At 46.7% G+C, this 20,736-nt stretch overlaps 1 protein-coding gene across 1 annotated transcript in view; it reads right to left on the bottom strand.

The window, feature by feature from the left end:
* Window positions 1-17,177, bottom strand: part of LOC135511793 (receptor expression-enhancing protein 3-like) — a 62,356-nt gene extending 45,179 nt beyond the window's left edge. The window contains exons 1-2 of the mRNA XM_064933257.1: window positions 16,788-17,177; window positions 1,872-1,944 (exon numbers count right to left, since the gene is read on the bottom strand). Of these exons, the coding sequence (XP_064789329.1) occupies window positions 1,872-1,944; window positions 16,788-16,819 (105 nt within the window). The 5' untranslated portion in view covers window positions 16,820-17,177. The remainder of the gene's footprint in view (window positions 1-1,871; window positions 1,945-16,787) is intronic.
* Window positions 17,178-20,736: the final 3,559 nt, after the last annotated feature.

Raw genomic sequence — 20,736 nt, 5'->3', positions numbered from 1 at the left:
AGGAGGGAGAGACGGAGGAGAGGAGAAAGGGCTGAGGAGAGGAGAGAGAGAAGAGGAGACAGAGGAGAGGAGAAAGGGCTGAGGAGAGGAGACAGAGGAGAGGAGAAAGGGCTGAGGAGAGGAGGGAGAGACAGAGGAGAGGAGAAAGGGCTGAGGAGAGGAGGGAGAGACAGAGGAGAGGAGAAAGGGCTGAGGAGAGGAGGGAGAGACAGAGGAGAGGAGAAAGGGCTGAGGAGAGGAGGGAGAGAGAGGAGAGGAGAAAGGGCTGAGGAGAGGAGGGAGAGACAGAGGAGAGGAGAAAGGGCTGAGGAGAGGAGGGAGAGACAGAGGAGAGGAGAAAGGGCTGAGGAGAGGAGGGAGAGACAGAGGAGAGGAGAAAGGGCTGAGGAGAGGAGGGAGAGACAGAGGAGAGGAGAAAGGGCTGAGGAGAGGGAGAGACAGAGGAGAGGAGAAAGGGCTGGAGGAGAGGAGGGAGAGACAGAGGAGAGGAGAAAGGGCTGAGGAGAGGAGGGAGAGACAGAGGAGAGGAGGGAGAGACGGAGGAGAGGAGAAAGGGCTGAGGAGAGGAGGGAGAGACAGAGGAGAGGAGAAAGGGCTGAGGAGAGGAGGGAGAGACAGAGGAGAGGAGAAAGGGCTGAGGAGAGGAGGGAGAGACAGAGGAGAGGAGAGAAAGGGCTGAGGAGAGGAGGGAGAGACAGAGGAGAGGAGAAAGGGCTGAGGAGAGGGAGGGAGAGACAGAGGAGAGGAGAAAGGGCTGAGGAGAGGAGGGAGAGACAGAGGAGAGGAGAAAGGGCTGAGGAGAGGAGGGAGAGACAGAGGAGAGGAGAAAGGGCTGAGGAGAGGAGAAAGGGCTGAGGAGAGGAGGGAGAGACAGAGGAGAGGAGAAAGGGCTGAGGAGAGGAGGGAGAGACGGAGGAGAGGAGAAAGGGCTGAGGAGAGGAGGGAGAGACAGAGGAGAGGAGAAAGGGGCTGTAGAGAGGAGGGAGAGACGGAGGAGAGGAGAAAGAGACGGAGGAGAGGAGGGAGAGACAGAGGAGAGGAGAAAGGGCTGTAGAGAGGAGGGAGAGACGGAGGAGAGGAGAAAGAGACGGAGGAGAGGAGGGAGAGACAGAGGAGAGGAGGGAGAGACAGAGGAGAGGAGGGAGAGACAGAGGAGAGGAGGGAGAGACAGAGGAGAGGAGGGAGAGACAGAGGAGAGGAGAGAGAGACAGAGGAGAGGAGAGAGAGACAGAGGAGAGGAGGGAGAGACAGAGGAGAGGAGGGAGAGAGAGGAGAGGAGAAAGAGACGGAGGAGAGGAGAAAGAGACGGAGGAGAGGAGGGAGAGACGGAGGAGAGGAGGGAGAGACGGAGGAGAGGAGGGAGAGACGGAGGAGAGGAGGGAGAGACGGAGGAGAGGAGAAAGGGCTGAGGAGAGGAGAGAGAGAAGAGGAGACAGAGGAGAGGAGAAAGGGCTGAGGAGAGGAGACAGAGGAGAGGAGAAAGGGCTGAGGAGAGGAGACAGAGAAGAGGAGACAGAGGAGAGGAGAAAGGGCTGAGGAGAGGAGACCGATGATATTCTCATAAAGAACCTCTCCTAAACCTGTTGGCCACACACTCAATATAGCATTCCTGTAAAGCACCTGCTTGGAGCCCATCCTTCACAGTGCCCTGCTGCACGTCTCCACAGATCGGCATGTCAATGTGTTTGTTCCAGTCATAGGCAGTTAACTCTCATTCACATGCCTGGACTTGTCCTCGATACCTTCAGACCAGACATGGGCTGCTTTTCAAACTCATAAAAGACACACCCTCGGGGGAACCCCCCCCCCCCCACACACACACACACGTATGATGAAATCAATGATGTTGAAATAAGGGTTTGTGTACTTACATATTCCTTGACATTTTTGGTTTTCACTGCTTTGTAGGAATAGTATGCAGGATACAGGGTCCCGAAGACGAGCCTGTGTAGAGACCAGAGAAAAATGAAACTATCAGCGTCAAATCATTTACCACCAAGAGAGAACATATAAAAGGACACATTCAGTTAAACTAAAGCAGCAACAAGCCAGACACACCGAAAGCATCATAATCACAGGCTGCTAAGAGCTGCTGTCCTGAACCAGACTCCTGAGTTTCCTGTAGTCCTCTATGTAGCCTGGTGTTAGGATGCACTACCACTCCCTACACATGGGGGGAGCTGCTGTCCTGAACCAGACTCCTGAGTTTCCTGCCGTCCTCTATGTAGCCTGGTGTTAGGATGCACTACCACTCCCTACACATGGGGGGAGCTGCTGTACTGAACCAGACTCCTGAGTTTCCTGCCGTCCTCTATGTAGCCTGGTGTTAGGATGCACTACCACTCCCTACACATGGGGGGAGCTGTGTCTTTCACAACAGACTCCTGAGTTTCCTGCCGTCCTCTATGTAGCCTGGTGTTAGGATGCACTACCACTCCCTACACATGGGGGGAGCTGCTGTCCTGAACCAGACTCCTGAGTTTCCTGTGGTCCTCTATGTAGCCTGGTGTTAGGATGCACTACCACTCCCTACACATGGGGGGAGCTGTGTCTTTCACAACAGCCTCCTGGGTTTCCTGTAGTCCTCTATGTAGCCTGGTGTTAGGATGCACTACCACTCCCTACACATGGGGGGAGCTGCTGTCCTGAACCAGACTCCTGAGTTTCCTGCCGTCCTCTATGTAGCCTGGTGTTAGGATGCACTACCACTCCCTACACATGGGGGGAGCTGTGTCTTTCACAACAGCCTCCTGGGTTTCCTGTAGTCCTCTATGTAGCCTGGTGTTATGATGCACTACCACTCCCTACACATGGGGGGAGCTGTGTCTTCCACAACAGCCTCCTGAGTTTCCTGTAGTCCTCTATGTAGCCTGGTGTTAGGATGCACTACCACTCCCTACACATGGGGGGAGCTGTGTCTTTCACAACAGCCTCCTGAGTTACCTGTCGTCCTCTATGTAGCCTGGTGTTAGGATGCACTACCACTCCCTACACATGGGGGGAGCTGTGTCTTTCACAACAGCCTCCTGGGTTTCCTGTAGTCCTCTATGTAGCCTGGTGTTAGGATGCACTACCACTCCCTACACATGGGGGGAGCTGTGTCTTTCACAACAGCCTCCTGAGTTACCTGTCGTCCTCTATGTAGCCTGGTGTTAGGATGCACTACCACTCCCTACACATGGGGGGAGCTGTGTCTTTCACAACAGCCTCCTGGGTTTCCTGTAGTCCTCTATGTAGCCTGGTGTTATGATGCACTACCACTCCCTACACATGGGGGGAGCTGTGTCTTCCACAACAGCCTCCTGAGTTTCCTGTAGTCCTCTATGTAGCCTGGTGTTAGGATGCACTACCACTCCCTACACATGGGGGGAGCTGTGTCTTTCACAACAGCCTCCTGGGTTTCCTGTAGTCCTCTATGTAGCCTGGTGTTATGATGCACTACCACTCCCTACACATGGGGGGAGCTGTGTCTTTCACAACAGCCCCCTGGGTTTCCTGTAGTCCTCTATGTAGCCTGGTGTTATGATGCACTACCACTCCCTACAGAGCTGTGACTTTCACAAGAGATTTGATCCAACGTGCTCTTAATTTACATCCTGGTGTCCAAGCTTGTCTGGGGGGTGGGGGGGGGGGGGACACACAACCCAGCATGCCCCAGTGAGTGGATGACCCACACCAGATGTAGAGCCTACACATGGTTGTATACCAAATGGCATCCTATGCACTACACATAAGCCCTCGTCAAAAAGTAGTCCACTGCCCCCTGAACACTCGTCAAAAAGTAGTGCACTGCCCCCTGAGCCCTCGTCAAAAAGTAGTCCACTGCCCCCTGAACACTCGTCAAAAAGTAGTGCACTGCCCCCTGAGCCCTCGTCAAAAAGTAGTGCACTGCCCCCTGAGCCCTCGTCAAAAAGTAGTGCACTGCCCCCTGAGCACTCGTCAAAAAGTAGTGCACTGCCCCCTGAGCCCTCGTCAAAAAGTAGTGCACTGCCCCCTGAGCCCTCGTCAAAAAGTAGTGCACTGCCCCTGAGCCCTCGTCAAAAAGTAGTGCACTGCCCCTGAGCCCTCGTCAAAAAGTAGTGCACTGCCCCATGAGCCCTCGTCAAAAAGCAGTCCACTGCCCCATGAGCCCTCGTCAAAAAGCATTCCACTGCCCCCTGAGCCCTCGTCAAAAAGTAGTGCACTGCCCCCTGAGCCCTCGTCAAAAAGCAGTCCACTGCCCCATGAGCCCTCGTCAAAAAGCATTCCACTGCCCCCTGAGCCCTCGTCAAAAAGTAGTGCACTGCCCCCTGAGCCCTCGTCAAAAAGTAGTGCACTGCCCCATGAGCCCTCGTCAAAAAGCAGTCCACTATATAGGGAATGCTGCCATCTGGGATGTACTCTGTGTGTTATATATAGGCCCTATAGGATTCTCTCTGATCTGAGACCGGGCTGCAGTGAGGAGTCACTATGTATGTATGTACATACAATGCAGGTGTAAAATATTCAGACCCCTTGACTTTTTCCACATTTTGTTACGTTACATCCGCATTAAAAATATATATGTCCCCCCCTCACTTCAATCTACTCATTCCAGGGTTCTTTATTCAAGGTCCCTTTATAAAAATGTAGCAAATTGATTCCCTGAAGAATTCACAGTGTTCTGGAGGCAAAGGTGGATCCAACCCAGCACTAGATGGGTGTACCTAATAAACTGGCCAACGAGCGTATAAGAGTGAAATTCTCTTCCTGTTCGTTTTATGTTTCATGGCCTCTGTCCAGGGATCCACCTCACTCGCCTCCATGACAGAGTTGATTGTGCTGTTGCCATAGAAACAGCAGAGGACTATACAGGGTCTCCAAGAATAGCCGTGGTTGGCTGCAGTCAGACAGTCCTTTCTCTAAGCCTCCAACAGGGAAGGAAGGAAGGGTGTAATTTGTAAAAGTCCTTCCATGTAACAGCTACTTGTTGAATTAAAAACGGTGGTCTGCTTAGTTAATAGGTGCCATTTTTCCTTAGATTTGTCTGCTGTTCTTAAATCAGCTTAATCTAGCGCCACCCACAACACAGACAGCAGGCAGTAGACACACCACAGAAGTAGATTTACACTGGGAAGAAAACGCCAACATCCCTTCCCACTGGACAGCAACGACTTCATCCACCATTTAAAGTAAACATAATGATAAAGCATATCCATATTATCACAGCTCATCTAGTTCTTCCGTTTGAACAGGAGCTGCCCTGTAGGATATCAATAGGCTACCTACAGTATATTCAACTGTATTAGGTTGTGTAAGGAAACGGCTGTTGAGAGAGCATCGAGTTCAGTCAGCACTCCCAGACCATCACACCCCCAGGTAGCAGTAGATGAGCTCTCAAGGATACTCGGGAAGCAATTTCATGTTTGGAGATGATTAAATCGATTTGGTAAAACAACAGGTGTAGACTAACAGTGAAATGCTGACTGACTGGCCGTTCCCAACAATGCAGAGAGAAAGACAGAAATAATAAATAAGAATATATACACAATGAGTAACGATAACATGGCTACACACAGGAAGTACCAGGTAATAACATGGCTATATAGAGGGAGTACCAGGTAATAACATGGCTATATACAGGGAGTACCAGGTAATAAAATGGCTATATACAGGGAGTACCAGGTAATAACATGGCTACATACAGGGAGTACCAGGTAATAACATGGCTATATACAGGGAGTACCAGGTAATAACAAGGCTACATACAGGAAGTACCAGGTAATAACATGGCTATATACAGGAAGTACCAGGTAATAACATGGCTATATACAGGGAGTACCAGGTAATAACATGGCTATATACAGGAAGTACCAGGTAATAACAGGGCTACATACAGGAAGTACCAGGTAATAACAGGGCTACATACAGGAAGTGCCAGGTAATAACAGGGCTACATACAGGGAGTGTCAAGTAATTGAGGTAGATCTGTACATATAACTAGGAATATAGTGACTGACCAGAGTAGCAGCGTATGTGATGAGTCATACAAGTTTGTGCATTTTCACTTAGTTGAATAGTTCAAATAACTTCCTGCACGAACTAGTCTAATGGGAAGGTAAAACCTTGTCAGTTGTACAACAACGCATTCAACCGAAATGAGTCTTCTGCATTTAACCCCTCTGAGTCAGAGTTAAGGCCTTAAAAACCCACGCTGTCGGCGCCCGGGGAGCGGTTGTTGTGAGTTAACTGCCAGCTCGGGGATTTGAACCAGCGATCTTTCGGTTACCGTGCCAACACTTAACCCCTAGGCTACCTGCCACCCTCAGGGGTAGAAGCTGTTCAGGGTACTATTGGTTCCAGACTCGGTGTATCAGTACCACTTGCCGTGCGGAAACAGAGAACAGTCTTTGACAAGCGTGGCTGGAGTCTTTGACAATCTTTAGGGCCTTCCTCTGACACTCCCTGGTATAGAGGTCCTGGATGGCAGGAAGCTTGGCCCCATTGATGTACTGGGCTGTACTACCCTCTGTGGTGCCTTGTGGTCGGATGTCAAGCAGTCAGTCAAGACTCTCAATGGTGAAGAACTTTGAGGATCTGAAGGTACCATCTTCACGACTGCGTAGGTGTGTTTGGACCACAATAGATCGTTATTGATGTGAACACAGAGGAACTTGACACTTTCGACCCGCTCCACTACAGCCCCATCGATGTGAACGGGGGGGGCGTGGCTCGGCCCTGTGTTTCCTGTAGTCCACCGTCAGCTCCTTTGCTGACGTTGAAGGAGAGGTTGTTGTCCTGGTACCCCACCGTCAGCTCCTTTGTTGGCGTTGAAGGAGAGGTTGTTGTCCTGGTACCCCACCGTCAGCTCCTTTGTTGGCGTTGAAGGAGAGGTTGTTGTCCTGGTACCCCACCGTCAGCTCCTTTGTTGACGTTGAAGGAGAGGTTGTTGTCCTGGTACCCCACCGTCAGCTCCTTTGTTGACGTTGAAGGAGAGGTTGTTGTCCTGGTACCCCACCGTCAGCTCCTTTGTTGGCGTTGAAGGAGAGGTTGTTGTCCTGGTACCCCACCGTCAGCTCCTTTGTTGGCGTTGAAGGAGAGGTTGTTATCCTGGTACCCCACCGTCAGCTCCTTTGTCTTGTTGGCATTGAAGGAGAGGTTGTTGTCCTGGTACCCCACCGTCAGCTCCTTTGTTGACGTTGAAGGAGAGGTTGTTGTCCTGGTACCCCACCGTCAGCTCCTTTGTTGACGTTGAAGGAGAGGTTGTTGTCCTGGTACCCCACCGTCAGCTCCTTTGTTGACGTTGAAGGAGAGGTTGTTGTCCTGGTACCCCACCGTCAGCTCCTTTGTTGACGTTGAAGGAGAGGTTGTTGTCCTGGTACCCCACCGTCAGCTCCTTTGTTGACGTTGAAGGAGAGGTTGTTGTCCTGGTACCCCACCGTCAGCTCCTTTGTTGACGTTGAAGGAGAGGTTGTTGTCCTGGTACCCCACCGTCGGGTCTCTGGGACACAACCATTGGGTCACGCATTATTTGGACAATCCGGATTGTCCATCGGTAGATGCTTTACAGGATGGTCATACTATCAACAAACTACCTGTTGATTAGCAATTACTTGCTAAGGTTAGGGTTAACGTTAAGGCTAGGGTTAAGTTTAGGCTTAGGATAAGGGTTAAGAGGTCAGGGTTAACGTTAAGGCTAGGGTTAAGTTTAGGCTTAGGATAAGGGTTAAGAGGTTAGGGTTAACGTTAAGGCTAGGGTTAAGTTTAGGCTTAGGATAAGGGTTAAGAGGTTAGGGTTAACGTTAAGGCTAGGGTTAAGTTTAGGCTTAGGATAAGGGTTAAGAGGTTAGGGTTAACGTTAAGGCTAGGGTTAAGTTTAGGCTTAGGATAAGGGTTAAGAGGTCAGGGTTAACGTTAAGGCTAGGGTTAAGTTTAGGCTTAGGATAAGGGTTAAGAGGTCAGGTTAACGTTAAGGCTAGGGTTAAGTTTAGGCTTAGGATAAGGGTTAAGAGGTTAGGGTTAACGTTAAGGCTAGGGTTAAGTTTAGGCTTAGGATAAGGGTTAAGAGGTTAGGGTTAACGTTAAGGCTAGGGTTAAGTTTAGGCTTAGGATAAGGGTTAAGAGGTCAGGGTTAACGTTAAGGCTAGGGTTAAGTTTAGGCTTAGGATAAGGGTTAAGAGGTCAGGGTTAACGTTAAGGCTAGGGTTAAGTTTAGGCTTAGGATAAGGGTTAAGAGGTCAGGGTTAACGTTAAGGCTAGGGTTAAGTTTAGGCTTAGCATAAGGGTTAAGAGGTCAGGGTTAACGTTAAGGCTAGGGTTAAGTTCAGGCTTAGGATAAGGGTTAAGAGGTTAGGGTTAACGTTAAGGCTAGGGTTAAGTTTAGGCTTAGCATAAGGGTTAAGAGGTCAGGGTTAACGTTAAGGCTAGGGTTAAGTTTAGGCTTAGCATAAGGGTTAAGAGGTCAGGGTTAACGTTAAGGCTAGGGTTAAGTTCAGGCTTAGGATAAGGGTTAAGAGGTTAGGGTTAACGTTAAGGCTAGGGTTAAGTTCAGGCTTAGCATAAGGGTTAAGAGGTTAGGGTTAACGTTAAGGCTAGGGTTAAGTTTAGGCTTAGCATAAGGGTTAAGAGGTCAGGGTTAACGTTAAGGCTAGGGTTAAGTTTAGGCTTAGCATAAGGGTTAAGAGGTCAGGGTTAAGTCTAGGCTTAGGATAAGGGTTAAGAGGTTAGGGTTAACGTTAAGGCTAGGGTTAAGTTCAGGCTTAGGATAAGGGTTAAGAGGTCAGGGTTAAGTGTAGGCTTAGGATAAGGGTTAAGAGGTTAGGGTTAAGATAAGGGTTAAGAGGTCAGGGTTAAGTGTAGGCTTAGGATAAGGGTTAAGAGGTTAGGGTTAAGAGGTCAGGGTTAAGTTTAGGCTTAGGATAAGGGTTAAGAGCTCAGGGTTCATGTTAAGGGGTCATGTTAAGGGTTAAGAGGTCAGGGTTCATGTTAAGGGTTAAGAGGTCAGGGTTCATGTTAAGGGTTAAGAGGTCAGGGTTCATGTTAAGGGTTAGGAGAAGGATAAGGTTCGCGCTAGTGTTAGTAGTTAGTCTACAGATGGACAATCCAAATAAAACATAACTCATTGTTGGCCTGCAGAAATAGACCCTGTCCCGCTCAGGGCAGGCTGGAGTATTTTCACACAGGAAGGAGGAATATTTCTCCAGAAACCTTGACCATGAAGGAGACAGAGCCTGCAGAGAGGCTTCTTGAAACCATTGTGTGAAATGGGGCCTCTCTAGCAGTATGCAGCAGGAAAACACGATACACAAGCCTTGACATTCTGTTTTTGATCAACTTTCCCAGTTCTGGTAAAAAAAATAATACATGTAATGTCTGACAGTACACCCACTGCTCGCTTACGGCTCCTAGCATGAAGCCTGGGAGAGAGTCAGATGTAGAGTTACTGGGATAAAGACGGAGGAAGGACTTTAAGATCCAGGCAGAGATCTCAACTCCAACATCTGGTTTCAGCTACAGGGGTAAAGGGCTGATGGCTCCCCCCTGTGGAAATACACATCTGGTTTCAGCTACAGGGGTAAAGGGCTGAGGGCTCCCCCCTGTGGAAATACACATCTGGTTTCAGCTACAGGGGTAAAGGGCTGAGGGCTTCCCCTTGTGGAAATACACATCTGGTTTCAGCTACAGGGGTAAAGGGCTGATGGCTTCCCCCTGTGGAAATACACATCTGGTTTCAGCTACAGGGGTAAAGGGCTGATGGCTTCCCCCTGTGGAAATACACATCTGGTTTCAGCTACAGGGGTAAAGGGCTGATGGCTTCCCCCTGTGGAAATACACATCTGGTTTCAGCTACAGGGGTAAAGGGCTGATGGCTTCCCCCTGTGGAAATACACATCTGGTTTCAGCTACAGGGGTAAAGGGCTGAGGGCTCCCCCCTGTGGAAATACACATCTGGTTTCAGCTACAGGGGTAAAGGGCTGAGGGCTTCCCCCTGTGAAAATACACATCTGGTTTCAGCTACAGGGGTAAAGGGCTGAGGGCTTCCCCCTGTGAAAATACACATCTGGTTTCAGCTACAGGGGTAAAGGGCTGAGGGCTCCCCCTGTGGAAATACACATCTGGTTTCAGCTACAGGGGTAAAGGGCTGATGGCTTCCCCTGTGGAAATACACATCTGGTTTCAGCTACAGGGGTAAAGGGCTGAGGGCTTCCCCCTGTGGAAATACACATCTGGTTTCAGCTACAGGGGTAAAGGGCTGATGGCTTCCCCCTGTGGAAATACACATCTGGTTTCAGCTACAGGGGTAAAGGGCTGATGGCTCCCCCTGTGGAAATACACATCTGGTTTCAGCTACAGGGGTAAAGGGCTGAGGGCTTCCCCCTGTGGAAATACACATCTGGTTTCAGCTACAGGGGTAAAGGGCTGAGGGCTTCCCCCTGTGGAAATACACATCTGGTTTCAGCTACAGGGGTAAAGGGCTTCCCCCTGTGGAAATACACATCTGGTTTCAGCTACAGGGGTAAAGGGCTGAGGGCTTCCCCCTGTGGAAATACACATCTGGTTTCAGCTACAGGGGTAAAGGGCTGAGGGCTTCCCCCTGTGGAAATACACATCTGGTTTCAGCTACAGGGGTAAAGGGCTGATGGCTCCCCCCTGTGAAAATACGCATCTGGTTTCAGCTACAGGGGTAAAGGGCTGATGGCTTTCTATATATATTTATTTAAGAATACGCTATGACTACAGCCATTGACTGTCTGAGCATTAAGGGATGTTAATGGTTAGTTCGGTCCACCAATTTATGTTGTTATATTTTTCAATCTTGAAATACAAGGACAAACGTTATTAATCGGTGACTGAAATTTCACGCTACGTGAACGTGGAGACTTGGAGAGCGCTCAAAGCGTTGTAGAACGGCCCTCTGAATAAACGGGGCTTGGTTTTGGATTTAACCAAGTTGGGAGAAAGAAAGATGCGTTAAAAATTACAGGCATTTCTAATCTGTCCTGGTCATTATCCGAACTAAAATTACAACGTTCCAGTAGAAACAATAGAAAAACAAAGTGTTGGTCCCATGAGCCAAAATAAAAGCTCCCAGACATTTCCCATATGAACAAAAAGCTTATTTTTGTGCACAATGTTTTTCCTGTTAGGGAGCATTTCTCCTTTGCCAAGGTAAGATGACAGAGCGTGCAGTTGGCATGCTGACTGCAGGAATGTCCACCAGAGCTTCTGCCAGAGAAGCCGCCTCCAAAGTCCATTTAGATCATTTGTCATTACATCCAACCGGCCTCAACCACAGACCACATGTAACCACGCCAGCCCAGGACCTCTAGATCGGCTTCGCCACCTGCGGGATCGTCTGAGACCAGCCACATGTCTAGTAGAGTGGGCCAGGCGGAAGCCACTCCTCAGTAAAAAGGCAGATGACAGCCCGCTTGGAGTTTGCCAAAAAGGTCCCTATTGACTCTCAAACCATGAGAAACAAGATTCTCTGGTCTGATTAAACCAAGATTGAACTCTTTGTCCTTAAGGCCAAGCATCAGGTCTGGAGGAAACCTGGCACCATCCCTACGGTGAAGCATGGTGGTGGAAGCATCATGCTGTGGGGATGTTTTTCAGTGGTGAGAACAAAGAGAATAGTCAGGATCGAGGGAAAAATAGCTACGCAACGACGCTCCCCAGCCAACCTGACAGAGCTTGAGAGGATCTGCAGAGAGGAATGGGAGAAACTCCCCAAATACAGGTTTGCCAAGCTTGTAGCGTCATACCCAAGAAGACTCAAGGCTGTAATCACTGCCAAAGGTGCTTCAACAAAGTACTGAGTAAATAAGTTTAAATAGAAATTAACAACCATTTCTTAAAACCCATTTTTACTTTGTCATTATGTGGTATTGTGTGTAGATTGATGAGGGTGGGGAAAAAAGTAATTTTAGATTAACCTGTTGAAACTCCCCATCCCGGATCCGGGATTGTGACTAAAGCCTTAGGCTCATTAGCATAACGCAACGTTAACGATTTCTGAAAATCGCAAATAAAATGAAAATAATGCGCCTGCTCTCAAGCTTAGCCTTTTCTTAACAACACTGTCATCTCAGATTTTCAAAATATGCTTTTGAACCATAGAAATTGACTAATTTGTGTAAGAGTATGCTAAGCTAGATTAGCATTTTGAGTAGCATTTAGCACGCAACATTTTCACAAAAACCAGATAACCAAATAAATAAAATCATTTACCTTTGAAGAGCTTCGGATGTTTTCAATGAGGAGACTCTCAGTTACATACCAAATGCGCAGTTTTTCCTGAAAGCATCTGTGTGTAGGAGAAATCGTTCCGTTTTGTACATCACATTTGGCTACCGAAACGAACCGAAAATTCAGTCACCTACAACGTCAAACTTTTTCCGAATTAACTCCATAATATCGACCGAAACATGGCAAACGTTGTTTGGAATCAATCCTCAAGGTGTTTTTTCACATATCTCTTCATTGATATATCGTTCGTGGAAGCCTGCATTCTCCTCTGAATTCCATGGAAAAATACTTGCAGCTGACTTTTGCGCACCAATTTCGGCGCAGGACACCAGGCGGACACCTGGTAAATGTGGTCTCTTATGGTCAATCTTCCAATGATATGCCTACAAATACGTCACAATGCTGCAGACACCTTGGGGAAACGACAGAAAGGGCAGACTTACTCCTCTCGCATTCACAGCCATATAAGGAGACAATGGAAAACAGAGCCTCAAAAATCCTGCTCATTTGCCGTCTCATCTTGGTTTTGCCTGAAGCTCACGTTCTAGGGCACGCACAGAAAATATCTTTGCAGTTCTGGACACGTCAGAGTGTTTTCTTTCGAAAGCTATCAATTATATGCATAGTCGAGCATCTTTTTGTGACAAAATATCTTGTTTAAAACGGGAACGTTTTTCATCCAAAAATGAAATTGCGCCCCTAGAGTTTCAACAGGTTAAAGCTGTGACATAAAAATGTGGGAAAAGTCAAGGAGTCTGAATACTTTCCGAAGGCCCTGTATCTGTGACCAACAGAGCGTATTCCCAGTCACGTAGTGTATCTGTGACCAACAGAGCGTATTCCCAGTCACGTAGTGCATCTGTGACCAACAGAGCGTATTCCCAGTCACGTAGTGCATCTGTGACCAACAGAGCGTATTCCCAGTCACGTAGTGCATCTGTGACCAACAGAGCGTATTCCCAGTCACGTGGTGTATCTGTGACCAACAGAGCGTATTCCCAGTCACGTGGTGCATCTGTGACCAACAGAGCGTATTCCCAGTCACGTAGTGTATCTGTGACCAACAGCGCGTATTCCCAGTCACGTAGTGTATCTGTGACCAACAGCGCGTATTCCCAGTCACGTGGTGCATCTGTGACCAACAGAGCGTATTCCCAGTCACGTGGTGTATCTGTGACCAACAGAGCGTATTCCCAGTCACGTGGTGTATCTGTGACCAACAGAGCGTATTCCCAGTCACGTAGTGTATCTGTGACCAACAGAGCGTATTCCCAGTCACGTAGTGTATCTGTGACCAACAGAGCGTATTCCCAGTCACGTAGTGTATCTGTGACCAACAGAGCGTATTCCCAGTCACGTAGTGTATCTGTGACCAACAGAGCGTATTCCCAGTCACGTAGTGTATCTGTGACCAACAGAGCGTATTCCCAGTCACGTGGTGTATCTGTGACCAACAGAGCGTATTCCCAGTCACGTGGTGTATCTGTGACCAACAGAGCGTATTCCCAGTCACGTAGTGTATCTGTGACCAACAGAGCGTATTCCCAGTCACGTAGTGTATCTGTGACCAACAGAGCGTATTCCCAGTCACGTAGTGTATCTGTGACCAACAGAGCGTATTCCCAGTCACGTAGTGTATCTGTGACCAACAGACTGTATTTCCAGTTATGTGAAATCCATTTCAATTAATTGATTTCCATATATAAACTGTCACTTTGAAATTGTTGCATTTTGCGTTTATATTTGTGATCACATAAACAGCGAGTTCATTGTATATTACACAACTAATTTCACATTCCTATTCCACGACGCCTCAAAAACAAATCAATCATGAACACACCTTATAATGACGAACCTATGGAAAGGACCCAGCCAACACAGCAGTCTGGAAAAACTGGTTTTACACATGCTTATAAGGTTCACCGTGACTCGGGAGACAAGATAATCCACTAAACCAGAACGTGCTTAAATAACTGTAATAACCACCTAAAGAAGGCTGTACAACACATGCCCCAGTACATTGGAAAGTGATTTTTGTCATTGGTGAATTAAATCATGTGATCAGCCAGACGATCAGGTTAATTAGATTAGGTGAAACCAGAGCGACGTCAGAATCAGTGCAGGAGCCTCGTTCTGCCCTCAAGACTTCAGACTAAGAACCTGAAACGCTAAACGTGGATACAGGCAGACCATAACTGCCAAGTTAACTTGTCTGCAGCGTAACGTGGCTACTAGCCCTGTAGACCAGAACATGTTGTCTAATGCATATGGTTACTAGCCCTGTAGACTAGAACATGTTGTCTAATGCATATGGCTACTAGCCCTGTAGACGAGAACATGTTGTCTAATGCATATGGCTACTAGCCCTGTAGACCAGAACATGTTGTCTAATGCATATGGCTACTAGCCCTGTAGACCAGAACATGTGTTGTCTAATGCATATGGCTACTAGCCCTGTAGACGAGAACATGTTGTCTAATGCATATGGCTACTAGCCCTGTAGACGAGAACATGTTGTCTAATGCATATGGCTACTAGCCCTGTAGACTAGAACATGTTGTCTAATGCATATGGTTACTAGCCCTGTAGACGAGAACATGTTGTCTAATGCATATGGCTACTAGCCCTGTAGATGAGAACATGTTGTCTAATGCATATGGCTACTAGCCCTGTAGACTAGAACATGTTGTCTAATGCATATGGCTACTAGCCCTGTAGACTAGAACATGTTGTCTAATGCATATGGCTACTAGCCCTGTAGACCAGAACATGTTGTCTAATGCATATGGCTACTAGCCCTGTAGACCAGAACATGTGTTGTCTAATGCATATGGCTACTAGCCCTGTAGACCAGAACATGTGTTGTCTAATGCATATGGCTACTAGCCCTGTAGACCAGAACAGGTTGTCTAATGCATATGGCTACGAGCCCTGTAGACTAGAACATGTTGTCTAATGCATATGGCTACTAGCCCTGTAGACCAGAACAGGTTGTCTAATGCATATGGCTACTAGCCCTGTAGACTAGAACATGTTGTCTAATGCATATGGCTACGAGCCCTGTAGACTAGAACAGGTTGTCTAATGCATATGGCTACTAGCCCTGTAGACTAGAACATGTTGTCTAATGCATATGGCTACGAGCCTTGTAGACTAGAACAGGTTGTCTAATGCATATGGCTACGAGCCCTGTAGACCAGAACAGGTTGTCTAATGCATATGGCTACTAGCCCTGTAGACCAGAACAGGTTGTCTAATGCATATGGCTACGAGCCCTGTAGACTAGAACATGTTGTCTAATGCATATGGCTACTAGCCCTGTAGACCAGAACAGGTTGTCTAATGCATATGGCTACTAGCCCTGTAGACTAGAACATGTTGTCTAATGCATATGGCTACGAGCCCTGTAGACTAGAACAGGTTGTCTAATGCATATGGCTACGAGCCCTGTAGACCAGAACAGGTTGTCTAATGCTTTCACTTATGCATTACTTTTAAATGAATTGTCTGATTGTTTTGAAGCATTGACAGGATGCCTTGACCAGTGACTCATGCCCAGTCTAGGCTACAGTGGAAGAACAGGACACAGAGTAGACTGTAAATACTGTGCTGTCTCTTCTCCCAATCACACCTGAAGCAGTCTCCCCCTTCCATGTACTGTAGCCTACAGTACAGTTATGTAATTGTACTGGGCCATGAGTTGTGAGGGGAGCTCAGAGTAAAAACTGGGTGTTTTCTTTCTCTAAAAATGTACAAACTCATCCATCATCTGATCGCACATACTTGTGTGGTCAGCAAGCTAACTAGTAGTCATGGGACACAACATTGGGAGTCTGTATTAGTTGGGCTACTGGAGGTGTACATTATTCTGGAGGACGGCGACGGAAAATAACCCTACCACATTAAAGCCGGCTTTACCAAAATGCAAAGGCATATGAATTCTCTCGATTAACTCTACTTGATGTAAAGTGAAAAGTGTCCTTCGCTATCAAATAAACATCTGAAACCAACTTTAGTCCGAACCGCACCACATTCCGTGTTTCCTTTCAACCACAAACTTCAGGCCTAAACATCCCACTGTATCTACCACAGTCCACACAGATGGGAAGTATTGCGGTTCCAAAGCTAACTAACTAACTAACCTAATTTAAACTAACTAACTAACTAACTAGTTTCCAGAGAGCATAGCTCACTGAGCTGCCTCTAGTTAGTTAAGACGTGGTTAAACATCCTTAGTTACAGGGACAAAAACGTAAACAACAACAACAAGCTAACGTTAGCTAGCAAGGTAACTATTAGGTAATACTTCTCAATGTTGACAATGATGTTGTGGTTGTTTTTTTGAAGTTTTTACATAACTTCTACATAACTTTTACAAATATAACTTCGAAATTAATACCATTACAATAAGCGAAATTGCTTTGCTTAATTAAAAGTTAGTTGAAGTGCCATGCTAAAATTAGCGTTAGCTAGCTACTTGGTTAGCTCTCCAGCTAGCTACAGAAAACAGCTTTAAAAGAACTCGTCTGATAATAATCATTTCAGCAAAATACAATATACAATTCTCGTCTGTAACTTACACAACGCTTCTGGAGATCATCCACGACACCATCTTTCCCAGATCGAGGTTAGCTGAGAGGCAGAAGAGAGAGAGACAGGGCCCAGGGGCTGGAGGGGTAACGGGTACACCGGGGTGGTGGTGGTAGACACCGTAAACACCGGTAACAAGTTAATAACTACGAGCGATCTTCTCAAACATGTCCGTGAACTTTGGAGAAAAAAAACGCGTTGTTTCACAAATCTAAGTTCAAAGCGAGAGGTTACGATTTAGCCAGCTATGTTTAAATTATGTTTTATTAAAGCTTGTCCAACTCCTCTTTGGGTTCAACTCCCCTTCGGGTCCAACTCTCCTTCGGGTCCAACTCTCCTTCGGGTCCAACCTCTTCACCTCTCTTCTGTCTGTGCTCCGCAGGCAGGAAGGAGCTCCACACCAGGCGACCTGAGATCAGATAGACCTTCCTCCTGCTTTATCTCATTGGACAGAAGTGCCTGTTTACACCAATGCCGCATAACTATTGGCTATTGAAGATGGTCCATGTGAAATAACGATGAAATATCATACTCAACTCTGATTGGTGTAGATTCGATGCGTGGCGAGTATGAACCAATCACGGTAAAAAGCGTTGAGAATAGTATTGTTGCTTTACAAATACGCTGTTGTTGCAAGGAGCCACTGTAAAATAATAACCTCAACGGTTGGCAGTGATTTATTTAAAAATAGACAACACCTTTATTTAACCAGGTAGGCTAGTTGAGAACAAGTTCTCATTTGCAACTGCGACCTGGCCAAGATAAAGCATAGCAATTCGACACATAGAACAACACAGAGTTACACATGGAATAAACAAAACATACAGTCAATAATACAGTAGAAAAAAAATAAAACAAAAAGTTTATATACAGGACAGTGCAAATGAGGTAAGATAAGGGAGGTAAGGCAATAAATAGGCCATGGTGACAAAGTAATTACAATATAGCAATTAAACACTGGAATGGTAGATGTGCAGAAGATGAATGTGAGATACTGGGGTGCAAAAGAGCAAGATAAATAAATAAATACAGTATGGGGATGAGGTAGATAGATGGGCTGTTTACAGATGGGCTATGCACAGGTGCAGTGATCTGACAGCTGGTGCTTAAAGCTAGTTTATTTTTTTTATTTTTTTTATTTCACCTTTTATTTAACCAGGTAGGCTAGTTGAGAACAAGTTCTCATTTGCAACTGCGACCTGGCCAAGATAAAGCATAGCAGTGTGAACAGACAACACAGAGTTACACATTGAGTTAACAATAAACAAGTCAATAACACAGTAGAAAAAAAGGGTCTATATACATTGTGTGCAAAAGGCATGAGGAGGTAGGCAAATAATTACAATTTTGCAGATTAACACTGGAGTGATAAATGATCAGATGGTCATATACAGGTAGAGATATTGATGTGCAAAAGAGCAGAAAAGTAAATAAATAAAAACAGTATGGAGATGAGGTAGGTATAATTGGGTGGGCTATTTACAGATAAGACTATGTACAGCTGTAGCGATCGGTTAGCTGCTCAGATAGCAAGTGAGGTGAGTGAGGAAGATATGAGTCTCCAGCTTCAGTGATTTTTGCAGTTCGTTCCATTCCAGTCATTGGCAGCAGAGAACTGTGCAAACTGGAAGGAAAGGCGACCAAACGAGGAATTGGCTTTGGGGGTGACCAGTGAGATATACCTGCTGGAGCGCGTGCTATGAGTGGGTGCTGCTATGGTGACCAGTGAGCTGAGATAAGGCAGGGCTTTACCTAGCTAGACTTGTAGATAACCTGCAGCCAGTGGGTTTGGCGACAAGTATGAAGCGAGGGCCAGCCAATGAGAGCATACAGGTTGCAGTGGTGGTAGTGCATGGGGCTTTGGTGACAAAACGGATGGCACTGTGATAAACTGCATCCAATTTGTTGAGTAGAATGTTGGAGGCTATTTTATAGATGACATCGCCGAAGTCGAGGATCGGTAGGATGGTCAGTTTTACGAGGGTATGTTTGGCAGCATGAGTGAAGGATGCTTTGTTGCGATATAGGAAGCCGATTCTAGATTTAATTTTGGATTGGCTTAATGTGAGTCTGGAAGGAGAGTTTACAGTCTAACCAGACACCTAGGTATTTGTAGTTGTCCACGTATTCTAAGTCAGAGCCGTCCAGAGTAGTGATGCTGGACGGGCGGGCGTGTGCGTGCAGTGATCGATTGAAGAGCATGCATTTAGTTTTACTTGCATTTAAGAGCAGTTGGAGGCCACGGAAGGAGAGTTGTATGGCATTGAAGCTCGTCTGGAGGTTAGTTAACACAGTGTCCAAAGAGGGGCCAGAAGTATACAGAATGGTGTCGTTTGCGTAGAGGTGGATCAGAGAATCACCAGCAGCAAGAGCGACATCATTGATGTATACAGAGAAGAGTCGGCCTGAGAATTGAATCCTGTGGCACCCCCATAGACACTGCCAGAGGTCCGGACAACAGGCCCTCTGATTTGACACACTGAACTCTATCAGAGAAGTAGTTGGTGAACCAGGCGAGGCAGTCATTTGAGAAACCAAGGCTGTCGAGTCTGCTGATAAGAATGTGGTTTGATTGACAGAGTCGAACGCCTTGGCCAGGAAGATGAATACGGCTGCACAGTAATGTGTCTTATCGATGGCGGTTATGATGTCGTTTAGGTCCTTGAGCGTGGCAGAGGTACACCCGTGACCAGCTCTGAAACCAGATTGCATAGCGGAGAAGGTACGGTGGGATTCGAAATGGTCGGTAATCTGATTAATTACTCTGGAGCACATCACATAGTTTTCATTTTCAGAGAGATAAAGAGTCACAACACAGAGAGAAACCTGTATCTGTTATCATGGATAAATATATGTGTATAATTATCTGCTCCAGAGTGGCGCAGCGGTCTAAGGCACTGCATCTCAGTGCTACAGGCTTCACTACACACACAGTTCAAATCCAGGCTGTATCACAACCGGACGTGATTGGGAATCTCATAGGGCGGTGCACAATTGGCCCAGCATCTTCCGTGTTAGGGTTTGGCCGGGGTAGGCTGTCATTGTAAATAAGAATTTGTTCTTAACTGACTTGCCTAGTTATATATTGATTCATTTCATGCCCTGTGCTGTAGAGTAATATCTCTTATACACACCGTGCAAAGTCCAACAACAAAACCATCTGAGATATTGATCCGTATCGTAGGGTTTAGAAATGATTATGATATACTGTACGCAGTAGAGTAGATCACGAATAACTGGTTAACATGGTGATTACTACAATCACAAAAACAAAGTGTCTGGTTTCTGATGAATCGTACTATTGTGTTCTGGTCAGTAACCTACAGATGGGAGATCAGAGAAGAAGCACTGGGAGCCTCCCGTTCCATGCAGTGGATTTAGTCTGTGAACAGGGGAAAGCCCTACAGTGTATTTCAACTAAACATGCAAATGTCCACTCCACTCCACAGTGAAGTAAACCCCAGCACACCATCACGTTGCACATGGTCTAATCCAATCAACCCCAGCTACAGGAGACGTTCTCCAAATGCACTGCAGAGGACTAATGTAACAGGAGACCATTGTATTAACCCAAATGGCTTTCTTCCAAGGTCTTTAGTGAGCTATACATTAGCTCACAATGCTCTACTACTAATACACAGTAGTGGCCTGCTAACTTGTATGGTGATAGCCCGATGTCGGAAAATATAGATGTATTTTGATTTAGTAAATGGTAATGTCCAAGAATGTAGGCAGTCTAACGGCCCACAATGATATAGCAACATTAGCAGGACAGGAGACGAAACAGACTAAACTCAGTGGCATGGTGTTCATCACAGTATATTCACTATATCCTCATGTCATATCATGTATAATGCATCTGGCATCTGATAGAATCTGTGGATTGAACTGTGGAATCCATCCACACAGTGGCAAGAAAAAGTATGTGAACCTTTCGGT

This window comes from Oncorhynchus masou, chromosome 24, assembly GCF_036934945.1.
Source record: "Oncorhynchus masou masou isolate Uvic2021 chromosome 24, UVic_Omas_1.1, whole genome shotgun sequence".
In the NCBI taxonomy this organism is placed as follows: domain Eukaryota; kingdom Metazoa; phylum Chordata; class Actinopteri; order Salmoniformes; family Salmonidae; genus Oncorhynchus; species Oncorhynchus masou.
Note: the sequence above shows the minus strand (reverse complement) of the source record. Positions and strands in the feature narration are given on the sequence as shown.